Here is a 17832-nt window from a genome sequence, read left to right as displayed (position 1 = left end):
TCAGGAACAGGTCCCGGAGCTGCTGATGACTCGATGGGTGCCCCAAACTTGCTCTATTTCTTTTTAGCTGGGTTCGGAGCTATAGGTGAGTGTGGAGGGGGTGGGGGTGGGGCGGTTGCTCAGCTCGCGATTGAGTGAGTGAGAGCCCTTTTTAGCTTGGAAATGTCTCGATTCCACGTACCTTCCACGCTGTGCCCTGTTGTGGGGTTCCTCCGTTCGTCTGGACTTGTTTTTATGTCCCCTTGAGGAGTTTTGTATGTTTCGGTCAGGAGAGGTTAAGAGCTGCTTCTTACTCTGCCGCCATCTTAACCCGGCAATCATGTGATTTTTGTTTGTCAGTTTGTTGATATAGTCAATTATTTGGATGGTTTTCCTAATGTTGAACCGTCCTTGCATTCCTGGTATAAATCCCACCTGATCATGATGGATAACCCTCTTAATCACTTGCTGGAGTCTTTTTGCTAGCATTCTATTTAAGATTTTTTGCATTTATGTTCATTAGGGAGATTAGTCTGTAGGAAAACAAATTTTCTCATGGAAAATTTAAGTCAGATTTTTTGTTTCATTTCACCACATTGTTAGGCTGTGCCCTCTCTCTTCTTTTAATTCTGTATATGGCATCATGTAACGCTGAGACTTCTAATGAAAGATGAGGGCAGTGGGCTTACAAAACTTAACGGCATGGCAACTGCTCTTATGGGGCAGGTAGAGTAGGTCCCTGACCAAGGATGCTGACTAGGTCTTAGAATTCCTAGCTGCCTTTCCCACTTTTTCCTGATCTGAGGTAAATAAACAAATGATCAACCATATGATTAAAATGTACAACTTTGAACACTCAACTCTCATGAGGTCAAGAGATCAGGAGATCCTGGATCCTCATTAGATCCTGGTATCTACTGTGGAAGAACCCTTCTCTATATCCATTATACTGTCTGGAGGAAAAGATGACCATGAATAAGGCACTCCAGGCCTGGATAATAGAAAATATGAACCTGAAGGAAACCGATTGGACAGCATGAAATGAAGGTGAAATGTAAAATGAAGATTTAATAATGATACAAAGTGCTTTCTGTTTTGATAATTTTAAGTCTCCACCTATTGGGAAAGTATAATGGCAGTTTGTTGCTACTATTGCTGGAGTTCTGTCAGTCCATGCATTTGGGTCTTGTGAATAAAAAGCATTTCTTTCATGTAGAAGAAATAAGTAGCTATCTTGTATCTGTTCTACACTGGGCACTGAGTACATTGTACATCTTTCTACTTCCCTTTTTGGGGAAACATTCTAACCATAAAAGGCAAACCTAAGCTCTAGGGATTTTCTCTGGAGTTCCAGAGTGGGGGCTGTAAAAACTATAAGCATGAGAAACAGTTTCTGATACCACTTTTATATGGTAAGACTCTTCTAGGTGTGAACCAGTCTGTGTACACCAGTCCAGAGCCCAAATAAACTGGATTGTTATTATTATGCCATGATCCATTAACAATAAGTAAATCGATGCTGACTTTTCACAATCACCTCTTTTTTAGTCGTTCATAAACTATTTGTTTAATAATCCTGACCAGAAGTAAGAGAGTTGTATTACTTGACTAGGCTCATTTGTTACAAGAGTTTTGTGTTTCTTTCTTTTTTCCCAGGGGAGGAGGGAGGAGAAAAAAGTTTGACAATAAAAAAAAAAGAATCCAGGAAGATTTTTGTAAACTGATGCAGAGTGAGGTAAGAAGAACCAGGAGAACAATTTAAATGAAACCAACACTACTATAAAGACTAAACAACATTGAAGGAATAGAACTTTGATAACTGCAATGACTACCCATGATTCCAGGAACCAATTATCTAGTATGTTATTGATTTATTGAGTAGAAAGGTGACTGATTCAACGAACAGAATGGGAAATAGATTTTTCATATTAATAACAAGGATTTTTTTCTGTTTTTATTGGGGGTTAGGCAGGAAAGAGAAAAATATATCTTTACACATTGAAAATAAATTTTAATTCAATTTAAAAATATTCCTGAACAGAATTATGCTTGACATCATTCTCAAATTAAGTACTGGGTTTTTTCAACTTGTTCCATTAATTAAAAAAGTTATTCAGAAATTATCTGAGTCTTCTATTGCTTTATAAAGCACTGAATTTACACATTGTATCCTTCTATAAGTACAGGGCATATGAGGTATCTTTCTATAAGCTTTCAAAGGAGAACGATGCATATAAATTAAGGTTGAGGTCAGATGAATGAGATTGTACTCTGTTGCTTAGATGTATTATGTATGAAGGATCAATATTTCCTCCCACTGGCACATTATAACTCCATAATGTTATGTTTATGAACACTTTTTCATCAGCATTAAGCCCTGGTTTACCTCTGATAGTAGCCATCCATCACTACTGAGCTAGCAGTTATTATCCAGTAAATCCTAGTAGTCAAAGTATACATATCTTTCCTCTTTTCTGATACTGTTATACAAAAAATGTGATAATCTTATATGATGTACAACATTGAAAATGTGAATGAAAAATAAAAAAGCAATCAAAACACAAATAATTGTGTATACTTTAGTTATTGAATGCTGTGGATGTGTACCTTATTACCTTTTTTTAAAAACTTATTTTTGGAGAGGATATTTCAATGCAGGATATTGATTAAAATAAGAAAAAGCTGATATATGGAATACTTACATAGACTTGTGATGTTGGTACAGCAGTCTTTGCTTGTACGGTCATTTTTAATTGTTCCATTTGTGCTCCTAATTGCTTTATCATCATTTCGACTTCTTGAGCGCAGGTAATTATGTCAGACTGGATAGACAGTATAATTTGTGTTAAGATTATTATACTCTCAGTTTGGGAATCATCTACAATACAAAATCTAAAGATATATAACATTTCTTCACCTTTTCCCCATACTATATACAAGGAATCATTGAAATACTAATATAACCTTCATAAAAATTATTTCTAAAACAACACTTTCTATATTTAAATCTTATTCTTTTTCCACCGAATCATTTTCACCACTGGTGTATGTTCCTAGGGAAACACAATTTTCCCTAAGATATCATCATAAAGTCACATAAAAAAAGATTCAGATCATACATCTATAGAAAAAACAATAATTTTTAGAAAAATTATGCATTCCAAAATCAGTTGGAAAGAAAAAAAAGCAGTTTATCTTTAGGAGTAGAGATGAAGATCCAAGCAGATGCTTTACTTTTAATTATTTGGCTTTTTAAAAATTGAGAATATTATTTTAACAGAACACTGCCCAATGAAACAAAGCCTGTCATAAGTTTCACTTTTGCTATCTAGTAGTAATACAGTCAATATGCCATTGAAGTGGGTGATCTAGCTTAGTCCTGGACCTGCTCCTGGTTCACCAAGCAATGTTATGTGAGTCACAACTTTTCCAGGCTTAATTTTACTCATATTCAAAGCAATGATATCAGTTTGGTGTGCGTCACTGACAATTTTGACATTGAATTTCCAAAGGAAGTTGAATCTTGGGAGGGTAGCGAGTGTGTATCTTTGATGTTCATGATTTGGACTTTGGAGTAATAAGTAATAAGTCTGAAGGGAGAGATAGCCAAAATCTTAGTAAGCCTTCATCCACAAGTGAGGAGCAGAAAATGACCCATGCATTCTTGCATTTGCTTTTAAAAATTATAACTCCTAAGAATTTTATCATTTAGTTAGAAAGATTTATCAGCAATTAGAAGGAGTATATGTACATAGGGGGCACAGGTGTGGGTTGTCTATGATGGAATAATTTCCAAAAGAATAAAATTAAGGGATGAGAAATAGGGAACCATTTGAAAAAGAGAGAGAGATAGAATGGGAAATTAGCTCTCATAAAAGAGGTGTGAAAGGAGGAACTTTTAAAATGGAGGGGGAAATGGTGGTGGCTAGTAATATCTGAATATTAAATACTTGAACCCTCATTCAATAGGCTCAAAGAGGAATAACATACACACTCAGTTGAATATAGAAACATCTCTTACCCTACAAGGAAGTAGGAGGGAAATGGGATGGAAAATGGAGAGAATTAATAAAAAGAAGCACAGATTAATGGAAGCAGTGATCAGAAGCAAAACAGACTTTTGTGGAAGAACAGGTTAAAAAGAGAATAAGAGAAATGGGAGAGGAGAAATGGGACAGAGGGAAATACAAAGTAACATAACTGTGAATGTGAATGGGATGAACTCAGCCATAAAATGAGTGTATAGCATGATGGATTAAAAAACAGAATCTGACAATATGTTGTTTACAAGAAACACACTTGATTTCCCAGTCAATAAATGGGCAAGGGACATGAATAGGCAATTCTCAGATAAAGAAATCAAAACTATCAATAAGCACATGAGAAAGTGTTCTAAATCTCTAATAATTAGAGAATGCAAATCAAAACAACTTTGAGGTATCATCTCACACCTAGAAGACTGGCTAAAATGACAACAAGGGAGAGTAATGAATGTTGGAGGGGATGTAGCAAAATTGGGACCTTAATGCATTGTTGGTGGAGTTGTGAACTGATCCAACCATTCTGGATGGCAATTTGGAACTATGCTCAAAAGGCTTTAAAAAACTATCTGCCTTTTGATCCAGCCATAGCACTGCTTGGATTATACCCCAAAGAGATAATAAAGAAAAACGCTTGTACAAAAATATTTATAGCTGTGCTCTTTATGGTGGCAAAAAAATTGGAAAATGAGAGAATGTCCTTTGATTGGGGAATGGCTGAACAAATTGTGGTATCTGTGGGTGATGGAATATTATTGTGCTCAAGGGAATAAAGAACTGGAGGAATTCCACGTGAACTGGAAAGACCTCCAGGAATTGATGCAGTGTGAAAGGAGCAGATCCAGGAGAACATTATACACAGAGACTGATACACTGTAGTACAATCGTACATAACAGACTTCTCTACTAGCAACAATGTAAGGATCCAGAGCAAGGCTGAGGGACCTATAAGAAGGAAAACTAGCCACATTCAGGGGAAGAACTGTGGGAGGAGAAACACAGAAGAAAAACAACTGCTTGAACACATGAGCTCTTGGGGATATTATTGGGGATGTAGACACTAAATGATAACTCTAGTCCAACTATTAATAATATGGAATTAGGTCTTGATCAATGATACATGTAAAGCCTGGTGGAATTGTGCGTCAGCTAAGGGGGATTAGGGTGGTTTGGGGGAGAGGCAAAGACCATGAAATATGTAACTAGGAGAAATTATTCAAAATAAAAATTTAAAAAGAAAAAGAAAAAGAAACACACTTGAAACAGAGAAACACACATACAGAGTAAAAGTAAAGGGATGGAGCAGTAAGAAAAAAGCAGGGGAAGCAATCATGACAAAGGAAAAGCAAAAATAGATCTAATTTAAAGAAATAAGCAAAGAAACTACATTATACTAAAAGGTACCACACTCAATGAAGTAATATCAATACCAAACATATATGCAACAAATGATATAGCATCCAAATTCTAAAAGGAAAAGTTGAATGTGTCACAAGGGGAAATAGACAGTAAAACTATATTAGTGAGGGACTTTCCTCTCTCAGAGCTAGATAAATTTAATCTAAAAATAAATAAGAAAGAAGTTAAGGCAATGAAAATAATTTTTAAGAGTTATATTATGACAGATCTCTGGAGAAAACTGATTGGGAATAGAAAGAAGTATACCTTTTTTTATGACTGTATGTCATACCTTCACAAAAACTAAACTGTATTAGGGCATAAAAACTTCACAACTAAATTCAGAAAAATCAAATGCGTTCTTTTCAGACCATAATGCTATGTTGGCAAACCTGTGGCACATGTGCCAGAGGGGGCTGCTCTCCTCCCCTTCTCCAACATGCCTGAAGACATTTTTTGCATCACCTACCTCTCTGCCTAGCAGCCCACTGGGAGCTCTTCCTCCTTTCCCTGTCTGGGGTAAGGAGGTGACTCAATGTGGTGTGAAGGTTGCAGTTTGGGCACTCAGTGTCTAAAAGGTTTGCCATCACTGTCATAATGCAATAAAAATTACATTCAATAAAGGTCCGTGGAAACATCAATTAAAAAAATTGGAAACTAAATCTAATTTGAAAGAATGGTCAAAGACCAAATCATTGAAACAATGAATAATTTCATTAAGGAGAATAATAACAATGAGACAACAAACCAAAATTTATGGGATACCAAGTTGTTATTTACAAGAAACACACTTGAATAGAGACATACACATACTCAGATTAACAGATGAAAAAAAAATACTTAAATAAATCTCTTAAAAAAGAAATTGAATAAGCCATAAGGGAGCTCCCTAAGAAAAAAAATCTCCAGAACTAGATAGATCCACAAGTGAAATCTATTGAACATTTAAAGAATAATTAATTACAATACTAAATAAACTATTTTTTGGGGAAAGGGAACAAATTAGAAGCCTGGGACTAAAGTTTGTTGAAGAAAGAGAAGTCCATTCGAGTTGCTAGGGCCAAAGACTCAAGAAAATGGGTTTGAGATAGGAGAATAAGGAAATGTTGCTTTAAAAAAGTTGTTGTAGGAATTTGGAAGAATACAATTTTAGTGGGGTTTAAATTTATGACAACAGATATTTCCAAGAAACTCTCCAAAATATGATTCTGAAGCCTAAGTAATTAGGTGTAGATAATAAGAATTAGAAGGTAAATAACCTAAATGAATGTGGAGATCTCTTTATCATCTCTGATAATCTGATGACAGTTTAGTTGATAAGGAAATAAGGACCAGACAAGGGAAATGTCTTTTACTTCATGCTTCCAGCTCTGACTCCAGGAGCATGGAGTTTATTATATATGTTTCAAGACTCATTTCACACAAAAGAACCCTCCCTCCCCCCGCCCCCCTGAAACTTTGCAGATGCTCAGAAGTTACAACACGAAACATTGGCTTTAGAATAGACCAAGGCCAAGGCTGAATTTTGACTAGGTTCTTATCAGAAAGCCAAGTTGGGAAGTATCTTGGCCTTGGCTATAACAGGCAGCAGCATTCCTTGCTGTGTTAAAAGTGTTAACCCTTTAAATTCAGGTTTGATAGGAACATAAAGCTTTTCAATAAGGTCACAATACATTTCAACAAGAAATCACAAGGACCACAAAAGGGGTCAAAAGAGGAGTCTCAGATTTTTATCTATTCTCTTATTGGCTTCCCACAAATGAAGGTATATTAATAATAATGAATAATAATATAAAGGAGAAGGATAATATATAGTATAATGTAATATTATAATATAGTTACATAATTTTATAATATAATAATAATGAAATATGTTGGGGGAAGTCTGTGCAAGAGTCAAGAGATCTTGTATTCTCAAACTCATATGGCTCCAATATGTATATGATTGACTTTATGGCAATATGATTATTCAGAAAAGAAAATTTTTGTTTAATTTCAAAAAATTTAAAAATTCTAAAACTGCCATTTAACATCAAATACCATTTCTATCAATAACCTAAATTTCTTATTCACAAATATCACCTTCATTCCTATTCTCTTTTTTTGCTACTTCAAATCTTTTCTCTTTCCTTCTATATTTTCTCATATAATGCTATCATAATCAGTATCACCTTGATGATAATAATTACTTCTTGCCTACCTCTTATATTGTGAGGATCAAGTGAGATTATGGATGTCAAAGGACTTTCAACATAAATTCTTCAAATATGTGGTTTTTCCTGTGCGGATTGCTAGTCTGGTTATCCTTAAGTGATTATAGATGGTATTAAGCAGGCCTTTTTGCATTCCAAGGCTCAATACAACGAGTACACTGATATGCAGTGGAATCCACAAATATTCACATCTAGATAATCACTCCATCTCCAAAGCATCCCTCTCAAAGCAAAATCTGTTAGATTTTGCACAGTATATTCAATTCAGCAAAAATTTTATTAAACAAAGCATTGAGCTATGTAAGGCACCAGTGAAGTTGATAACAAATGAGTTGAAATTTGAAGGAAGAAAAGGAATTCAAGAGTCAAAGGTATCAAGAATGACATTCCAGCCTAGGAGAATTCATGGAAGGAAGAGATGGAGTTTTACACTAAAAGAACTGTTTTTAGAAGAGATTTTATAAAAGGGAATTATATAAAGTAAGACTAGAAAGGCAGCTGTTCTCTTGATTGTAAAGTGCCTCATACAGAACTGGGGAGCTCTATATTTGTTTGTTTTTTAATCACAGAAGTAATGAGGAGTCTACTGAAGGTATGGGGATAGGGAAGTAAAATGATCAGAACTGAACTTTTGGAATATTTTTAACAACTTCTTGGAGAATAGACAAAGAAGGAAAGATCTTGAAAACATGGAGAGAATTTTGGAAGTTATTGGAATATTTCAAATTAAAGTTAATGAAGACCTAAACTCAGGTACTGTAACCATTTTCTGCAAATGGCAAGAATATGGGGTTCAGATTTTGGAACCCCAAGAAACCAGAAGTCAGTTGAGAGACAGTTAGAACAGCACTATAAAAGGAAGTGAGCCCCAGGCAAATGAACTCAGTCCTGCGTCTGGGTACCAAGGGTGGAGGGAGGTCAGGGTAAGACTCTTCGTAGAACCCTTGCTGATCCATATTAGGAATATCATTCCCTGTTATACTGTGCTGTTTCAAGCTGTGTATCCAGTTCCCTCAATAGCCTGCTCTCTGCTGCATATATTTATATATCTCATCAACTGATACAAAGATTAACATCCTCCAATCATTACAGAAGATCTACAACCTATACCTGCTAACATCCTGCCAAGTTTACTCTTCAATTTTTTTAGTTAGTCACTAGAGTCAGAAGTTAGATAGAGAGAGTAACTCTGAGAAGGGCCTACCCCAGAAAGGGGAGGCCTACCTCTGATCCATCTTGAATAGTTGATAGAGTTTACCTCATCCCTCTATCCTCTCCCATCAAACCCATGTATCATTTTCCTTCCCTTTTTATACCTTTCCCAGATAAATTAAAGTAGTTACCTTTGTTACTTCAAAGTTCATATAGTTGATCAGGTCCAACATCTAACATCCTTGAATAGAATCTCACTATCATAGCAGTTGGTGGGATTACTTTTCAGAAGAGGGAATCCTTTAGATATCCACGTATAATCTTATCTGTTTACCTGTAATATCCACTCAACTGGCAGAACTTCATCTCTTGCCATATCCATTAGTTTGAGAGTCTTTTGATTTGATTCCCATTAGGGAGCCATAGTATTTGAGCCCTTTTATAAGGGTCTTCTCAGACCTTCTGGGGAAACTGGCAACAACTGGCCCAATAGACTGCCCATCCCCAGCAAGGTGGTCCTGTGTGGCTGCTTACCATCTACAGCCAAGAAATCATCCTTACAGTACTGATCATGGATGTGAGAAAAAGGAGTAAAAGTGACAAAATTTGGCAACAGGTTGGATGTTGAAAGTGAGAAAAAAAGAGTCATTATTTGGGAAATGGCCGAATAAATCATGGCATATAAATATAAGAATATTATTATACTGTAAGAAATAGCAAAAGATACAGATCCAGAGAAACCTTTAAACGCTTATATGAACAGATGTAGAGTTAGGTGTACAGAATTAGGAGAAAGAACAATTTATATGATGATTATAATATTGAAAGGAAAAACTTAATTTCAAAGACTAAAGAACTTTAATCAATGCAATGAGTCTTCACAGCTCCAGAAATTCAAGGATGAAACATGCTTTGTGCCTCTTGAGAGAAAGGCAGTAGCCCATGGGTACAGGAGATATTTTATTTTCAACAAGACCAATGCATGGATTTTTTTTGCTGAATAATTTCTATGATAATTGGTTTTAAAGTTAATTTTTAAGGGAGAAGAGAGATAGGGATAAAAAAAGGAAAAATAAAAATGGTAAGAGAATAAAAAAAATTAAAAATAAATGCATAGGAGTGAAGAGGGTTCAGACATAAATAAGCCAGAAAATTTTGGGACTTACATTCTGAATTTGTTACAAATTTTTTAAAAAACAAGACATATATAATGGGGATTCATAATTTTAAGAATAATGCTCTTTGCATACTGAAATGCTTATATTTAAGGGTGTGTGAATATGCCCACTTGTCACACAGTGGGGAGCCAGGAGCAGCTGGGTAGCATAGTGGATAGAGTTCCAAGTCTGGAGTCATGAAACCTCCTCTTCCTGAGTTCAAATCTAGTCTCAGAACTTACTAGCTATGTGACCTCAGGTAAGTCACTTAGTCACTTAACCCTGTTTGCCTCATTTTCCTCATCTGTAAAATGAACTGGAGAAGGAAATAGCAAATCACTTCAGAATCTCTGCCATGAAAACCCCAAATGGGGTCATGGAGAGTTTGATACAACTGAAAAATGACTGGTCAAGTCCAAAATAACAAAAAAGTTTATTTAAAAAAAGAAGACTCAAAGATAAACCTGGGTGACTAAGCATGTTCCCAATACAAATAGTGAAGTTTGAAGGAGAGCAAATTGTTAGAGGGAACATAATGAGCTCCGTTTTGAACATACTGATTTTGAGATGCTGATGAGACATCCAAAAAAAGTTGTCCAACAGTCCAAAGACCTCCCTAATGACAAGGATGCACATCTTCAATGAGCAAAAATCTCCTAGTTTTATGCCTTTTTTGATATTACAGATGAAAGATTTATCTGTATGGTTGTATCTGTCAAGAAATGTATCTTAATAAGTGCAGAAGTTACTTTGTTAGGAGAGAGAGTCTCTAAGGCTTCTTTTTAGTCTATTGGGACAGTGGTGTAAAACTCGAATAGAAGTAGATCCCTGACACTAGCATATTGATGAAGAAAACCTCAAATTAACATTATCTATGTTGCACTGTATTTTTTATTTTGTTAAATCTTTCCCAATTATATTTTAATCTACTTAGGTGAGTTTGATACCTCTTTACTGAGGCAAATGATATTTTTTTTTTTGACAAAGTAGAGTGGAATCAAGTATATACTTAAAAAAAAAAAAAAAGCACAAGCATTTACTAAGTGCCAGCTATGTACCAGGCACTGTGCTCAGCACTTTACAATTATTATCTCAATTGATCCTCATAACAGCCATGATGGTTAAGTGCTATTCTTATCCCCATTTTATAGCTGAAGAACCTGAGCAAACAGAAGTTAAGTGACTTAACCAAGATCATACAGGTAGGGAGTATCTGAGGTCAAATTTGAACTTAAGTCTCCCTGATTCCAGATCCAACATTCTATCCACTACACCAGGTGCTTGGGAAGATAAATTCTGCTGTAGAAAATTATCTACAAAAGCCTTTCTTTCCCCTTTTATTTCATCAACTCAATGATCTTTTGGGGGAGAATAATGAAAAAGAGCCAAGGAGAACTCCAAAAAAGAAATTAATCAATCTTTCCCATAGTATGGTTTGAACAATTTATTAGATAGAAAATAATAAAACTAGAATCAGAATCAGCATCAGAGTATGAAAATTCAGAAAGTAAATAACATAATCAATGATGTTTTGAATATATTGAGCTTGAGATTCTGGTGGGACAACTAGGAAAAAGTATGTGTGTGTGTGTGTGTGTGTGTGTGTGTGTGTGTGTGTGTGTGTGTNATTTCATTCCTGTGTGTGTGTGTGTGTGTGTGTGTGTGTGTGTGTGTGTGTGTGTGTGTGTGTATTTTTTCCCCCAGCAAGTAGAAAAAATTCCAAATTCCAAGTGACAGTGATAATCACTTTTTGGAAAGTGACATCTATCTGTATGAATAGCTTCTTCTTCATAACATATCCAGCAAGTGGTCCTCTAGAGCAGTGGTTCCCAAACTTTTTTGGCCTACCACCCCCTTTCCAGAGAAAATATTACTTAGCGCCCCCTGGAAATTATGAAACTATTTATTGAACTCAGAATAGAATGTAATACAAAAAAATGTGGCCATCACTGCTCTCTGGATCGCTGCAGCACCCACCAGGGGGCGGTAGCGCCCACTTTGGGAATCACTACTCTAGAGTCTAGACCATTGATGGCAAACATTTTAGAAATGGAGTGCCAGAGCCCCTGCCCCCACCCCACCCACCAGACTGAATGAATGACTCATCCATCCGCCTCCCTTCCCCAGAGACTAAGTACCAAGCTTCTCCCCTCCACTGAGTGCCATGTGAGCCTGCCCCTCTCTCCTTACCCCACATAAGGGAGGGAGAAAGTGCTCCCATTGGGCTGCTGGATGGAGGGATGGGTGAAGTGAGGAATATCATCTGTGAGTGTAAAGAGGGGAGGAGAGGAGTGACCCAAATGTTCTTTTCCCCTCCAGCTCTGCCACCTATGAGTCGCCCACTTTACCCACTGTGCATTCCCATTAGGCTGCTGGGCAGAGGGGCATATGATATGAAAAAATGTCAGGCATGCTGGAGAGGGGAAGGGAGCAACTCTGCCCAAGTCCCTCTGCCTTTCTAGAAATGAATTGGGGGTAGGGAAGGGCAGCCAGTAACCACAGAGAGAGCTCTGCATGCCAACTTTGGCACCCTGCCATAGGTTCCCCATCACTGCTCTAGACTTTGCTTGAAAACTTCAAAGAAGAGTGAATTATAAAATATAGAAGTGGGGGAAAAATGCTTTACAGCAACAAGTTGTTTTCAAAGAAAGAAATCCAAGCTATCATAAGAAAACATGTTTCTATATTCCAAGCTATGGTCTAAATCCCATTCTCAGAAAACACTGAACCAGTGGTCCACTTCTCAAATCTGCTTTTCTCTCCTGAAGATTTTTGCCTTCTCTTGGTAACAATGGATCCAAATCATTATTTCTTCAAGTACAGGCAATTTTCTTCAGTGAGTAAATCTCTCACCTCTACAAGAAGAGTCTTAAATATGGTACTTAGTTCCAAGAGTTCAGTGGGGTTTTTTTCATACTGTTCTCTTTCTTTAAACTTTCTTGTACTTCCTAATTTCTAGACATAAGTCAAGATTCCCTTCTGTCTTTTAATTCTTTACTTTTATATTAAAGCCCTTTTTCCATTTTATAGGAATAAATACATTATTTTCCACAAAAATCTGCAGTTTTTTATAACTCCTTTCATTTCTCTCTTAGGAAGATGACTAGTCTACACATTGAGGATAGATAACAATTACTTGAACATAGCATTAAGTCTTTGCTCCCAGAAAAAGTATTAAGAGCAGGTGGGATTTTGCATATTTGACCTGCTAAAATGTGCAATATTTGTCTTAATACTATGGTCATGATTTTTGGATAGCCTGATAATTCTTAGTTATCTCTCTCTTAATCTATTTTCCAGGTCACTTGTTTTTGCAAAGTCATACCTTACTTCTTTCTGTTTTTTTCCCCAGTCTTTGATTTTTTTTTTTTTAATTTGGAGGAATGCTCATGGAATCATTTTTTTGCGTGTGTGAGACCCATTTTAATTTTCAGGGAGTTTAATTCTTAATTAAAGTTTGCCACTATTTGTTCTAAGTATTAATTTTCCTTTCCACTCTTTCCTTCCTAGTTATTCCACTTAATAGATCTTATTTTGTTTCTTCTAGATATTCTTTTTCTTTTAAACCCTTATCTTCTTGTCTTAGAATGAAAACTAAGTATTGATTCCAAGGCAGAAGAGTAGTAAGAGCTAGGTAATCAAGTTTAAGTAACTTGCCCAGGGTCACACAGCTGGGAAGTGTCTGAGGTCACATTTGAACTCAGTACTTCCTATCTGTAGTTCTGGTGTTCTATCCACTGAGCCACCTAGCTGCCACCCAGGCACTATATTTTAGAAAAAAACATCACTACCTATCCTCTCCACTTGTTTCCTCATCTATAAAATCAGACTAGATGGTGTTCCAGCTCTAAATAAATGAGCTTTTGGGTATCCAGAGAAAGGAATTAGAACATAAAAGCCCTTAAAACTATGTCAAATACTCAGGATAAAGAATGAGACTTTTTTTGGACATGGTCAATGTGGGACTTTGCTTTGTCTGACTGTGCATGTTTGTTACAATGGTGTTGCTTTTCTTTTTTTCCCAATGGGAGAGGCAGGAAAGTGGGAAGGAGAGAACATATATTTTGTTAATTAAAAAAAATACTAAAAGAAGGCATCACATAAAATAAAAATCAAAGGAAACAACTGGGAAGTTAGACAAGTTTAAAAAAAAACCTTAGAAAGGATATGAGAGAATTCCTTGAGTATTTGAAGGTCCGTCCTATGCAGGGGGGTAAAAAAGAAAGAAAAGAAAAACAAACATTTCTAAAAATACACAGTCAAGCAACTGGTCATGTTAAAAAAAAGTCTCAGTCTACATTCAAGATTAAACTAGTTTTGCTTAGTGCCAGATGATGGAACCAGGAGCAATAGAGAAAAGTGATAGAGAAGTATTTTTAGGCTAGGTATAATGAAATACTTCCTACCAATCAGAGATATGAAAAATAAGCTGCTTCAACAAGCTCCCATCCCCTTCTCTGGAGGTCTCCAAGGGAAGGATAGATATCAATGCTGGGAATGGTTTAAAGAGGATATTTACTTATATATGGACCAAACTAGATAAAGGTCTTAAGATCCCTTCAATGCTAAAATTCTTTAAATTCTGTAATTCCACACTTCATTTTGCTAGAGACAGTTTCAATCTAATAAGTCACAAGACTGATCTTGTGAATATGTTTGTGTTTATATTACCATGGCATTCTATGGCTTACAAAGCAATTTCCTGACAAAGACTCTATGAGATCTGCAATAAAATAGCCATTATACCAGATTTGCAAGTAAGGAAATTGGGGTTCACAGAAGTAGAATAACTTGCCTGAGACAGCTGTACATAACTAGTAGACAAATGTGTTCAGTTCATTCAAATATAGCTCAATAGGGGGCAGCTGGGTAGCTCAGTGGATTGAGAGCCAGGCCGGAGGTCCTAGGTTCAAATCTAGCCTCAGATACTTCCCAGCTGTGTGACCCCTAAGCAAGTCACTTAACTCCCATTGCCTAGTCCTTACCATTCTTCTGCCTTGGAACCAATACATAGTATTGATTCCAAGATGGAAGGTAAGGGATTAAAAAAATATATGTATAGATATAGATATAGATATATATCAATAAATCTGCAGCCCCGAGGTACAGAATTAGATTTTTTAAAAACATGACCAATGTAGAAGCTTGTTTTGTTTGACTAGTATATTTGAAGGTTTTTGCTTTGCTTTTCTTCCTCCCCCACCCCTCCCAGACACCTCCTATGTCAGGGAGAGATATGAGGGAGAGAATATAGATATTTTTTTCCATTTAAAATTTTCTAAATTAAATCTTTTAAAAAATTTGTAGTTTAGTAAAACCATACTACTCTGGGTTTAACTTCTTGTGTCAGTAGATTATTAATTCATTTGTGAGTTTGGCTTTGGGAAAGACCAATTGATAAATCAGGAAAATTCCAAATTAAATTTCCAGTCCCTTAGTCAGAATGCCGAGATCTATAAATGGGTTCTCAAATATCAGAGGGAACAATTTTTCACTAGTTCTTGCATTTGCCCTGATCATAGAAACTGACACATTTAAAAGAAACTAAAGGTACATAGTTTCAGTTCAATAAGTGATATCTTCATTATTTTCAGTCTATTGAAACAGCATAACTATTACAAACATCCCCTTAAAAATCAATGCCTTACTAAAATTCCACAAAGTATACTGTTACTTTTGAGAATGCCAATTTGAACGACTCACCAAAATTATATTAAGGAAAATCTCATATTGTCTCAAATTAAACAGGGCTTCTTTTATCTTTAAGTCTTCAAGCTCTTTCATTTTAAGTGGGTTCTCTAACAATTTCTCCAAGATAGCTGTGTATTGGTATGCCTCTTCCTGAGAAGTTTGAAGCTGTGCATCAATATGTTGGGTGGTGGCTGGAATAGCTTCATTCAGAATAGCAGGCACTGTTAAAAAATTAATAGACATATAACCATGGGAAAATATTCAAAATTAAAATTAAAAAATAATAATAAAATAGTAGCAGTCTAACAGAGAAAAAAACTTAGTTCCTCTATGACCCTTAGGTTGGTTCCATTTTTTCAAACAAATCATGGAGTCACAGCACCTAAAAAAAATGGTTTCACAGGTTCCACTACAACCAGTACTAATGATCAGAATGATAACTAAAAGGTGGAGAACCACAAAAGGGCTTGTCCTGAATGAGACTTACTACATTTAAGTCCAGTTCCATCTTTGCTTCACTTCCCTCCCCAACGATCTTTGATCTTCACACTTGCTGCTGAGTACATATCTTTTGCTCCCTCCTCCCTCTCCCTACAGCTTTCTAATTTGAGTCAAAATCAAAACAACCCTTCAAATCTCCCTGGAAAGGGTAGATCAATCTATTCCCCCATGGTTTTATTCACTATTCCTGTAGTTTCCAAATTGTAAAAAATGGCGGGGGCAGCTGGGTAGTTCAGTGGATTGAGAGCCAGGCCTAGAGACGGGAGGTCCTAGGTTCAAATCTGGCCTCAGACACTTCCCTAGCTGTGTGACCCTGGGGAAGTCACTTGACCCCCATTGCCTACCCTTACCACTCTTCCACCTATAAGTCAATACACAGAAGTTAAGGGTTTAAAAAATTAAAAAAAAAATGGCTATCTTGTCACCACTTTCTTTAGGTATTGTCTTCTCCGTTAGAATATAAGAGTGTAGAATGTGAGAATGTAAAGGCAGGTAGATGGTACAGCAGAGGGTTTGTTAAGCCTTAAGTCAGGAAGACTTTAGTTCAAATCCACACTCAAACACTTACTAGTTATTATAAACCTGGACATGTCACTTAAACTTTGTCTGCTTCAGTTTCCTCAGCTATAAAATAGGGCTGATAATAATAGCATCTATCTCTGGGGGTTGTTATAAGGATCAAATAAGATGATATTTTAAGCACATAGTAGTGCCTAGCACATAGTAGGTCCTCAATAAATGCTTGTTTCCTTCCTTCTTATTTCAGGAGAAGTTCTATGTTTGCTTTTGCGTTTGCTTTAACACAGTGTTTATTTTTGCATTTGCTTTAACACAGTGTTTATGATATAGCAAATATTTATAAATGCCTTTTTGTCCCATCACATCCATTTAATTTAATGGCTTCAGAAGTACAGTTACAAATTGCTTAATAATTTATAGCAACACCAGCAGTACATTAGGGTATTTTTCCATGTACACACCCTCTAAAAACTCTTATTTTCCCTTTTTTCATATTTGCCAATCTGTGGAGTGGAACTTCAAGGCTGTTTTAATTTGCAGTTTTCTAATTACTAGTGATTTGGAATATTTTTATATAATTGTCAATAGATTGCTTTTCTTCTTTTGAGAACTACCTATTCATATAATTTGACCATTTACCTATTGGGGATAATGCTTGTCTTTATAAATTTGAATCAGTTCCTTATATAAGTTGGGTATCAAATTTTTACTAAGAAACTTGCCATAAAGATGTTTTCCAACTTATTGGTTCCCTTCTAATTTTAATTGCATTGGTCTTGTTTGTGCAATCGCTTTTTCAAATTTATGAAATCAAAATTGTCCATGTTGTTTCCCATCAACCACTCTATCCTTTGTTTGGTCAAGAAACAGTCCCTAATTTATTTGCTCATCCTTCATTTATGAGGTGACCTTTTTTACATCTAAGTCATGTACCCATTTCGAGCATGTTGTGGTATAAGATGCCAATCTAATGTGCCAGACTGCTTTCTAATTTTCCTAGCAGTTTTTGCCAAATAGTGAATTCTTATCACAATGGGAGGTCCTAGGTTTAAATCTGGCCTCAGACACTTCCCAGCTGTGTGACCCTGGGCAAGTCACTTGACCCCTATTGCCTACCCTTACCACTCTTCTGCCTTGGAGCCAATACACAGTATTGACTCCAAGATGGAAGGTAAGGATTAA

General features: G+C 36.0%; 1 protein-coding gene across 1 annotated transcript in view; it reads right to left on the bottom strand.

Annotated features, from left to right (window-relative positions):
- Nucleotides 1–17832, bottom strand: part of CFAP206 (cilia and flagella associated protein 206) — a 66960-nt gene that overhangs the window by 22283 nt on the left and 26845 nt on the right. Inside the window, exons 6-7 of the mRNA XM_044675384.1 lie at nucleotides 15643–15851; nucleotides 2682–2801 (exon numbers count right to left, since the gene is read on the bottom strand). Coding sequence (XP_044531319.1) covers nucleotides 2682–2801; nucleotides 15643–15851 — 329 coding nt within the window. The remainder of the gene's footprint in view (nucleotides 1–2681; nucleotides 2802–15642; nucleotides 15852–17832) is intronic.

Source organism: Gracilinanus agilis, chromosome 4, assembly GCF_016433145.1.
Source record: "Gracilinanus agilis isolate LMUSP501 chromosome 4, AgileGrace, whole genome shotgun sequence".
Taxonomy (NCBI): Eukaryota; Metazoa; Chordata; class Mammalia; order Didelphimorphia; family Didelphidae; genus Gracilinanus; species Gracilinanus agilis.
Note: the sequence above shows the minus strand (reverse complement) of the source record. Positions and strands in the feature narration are given on the sequence as shown.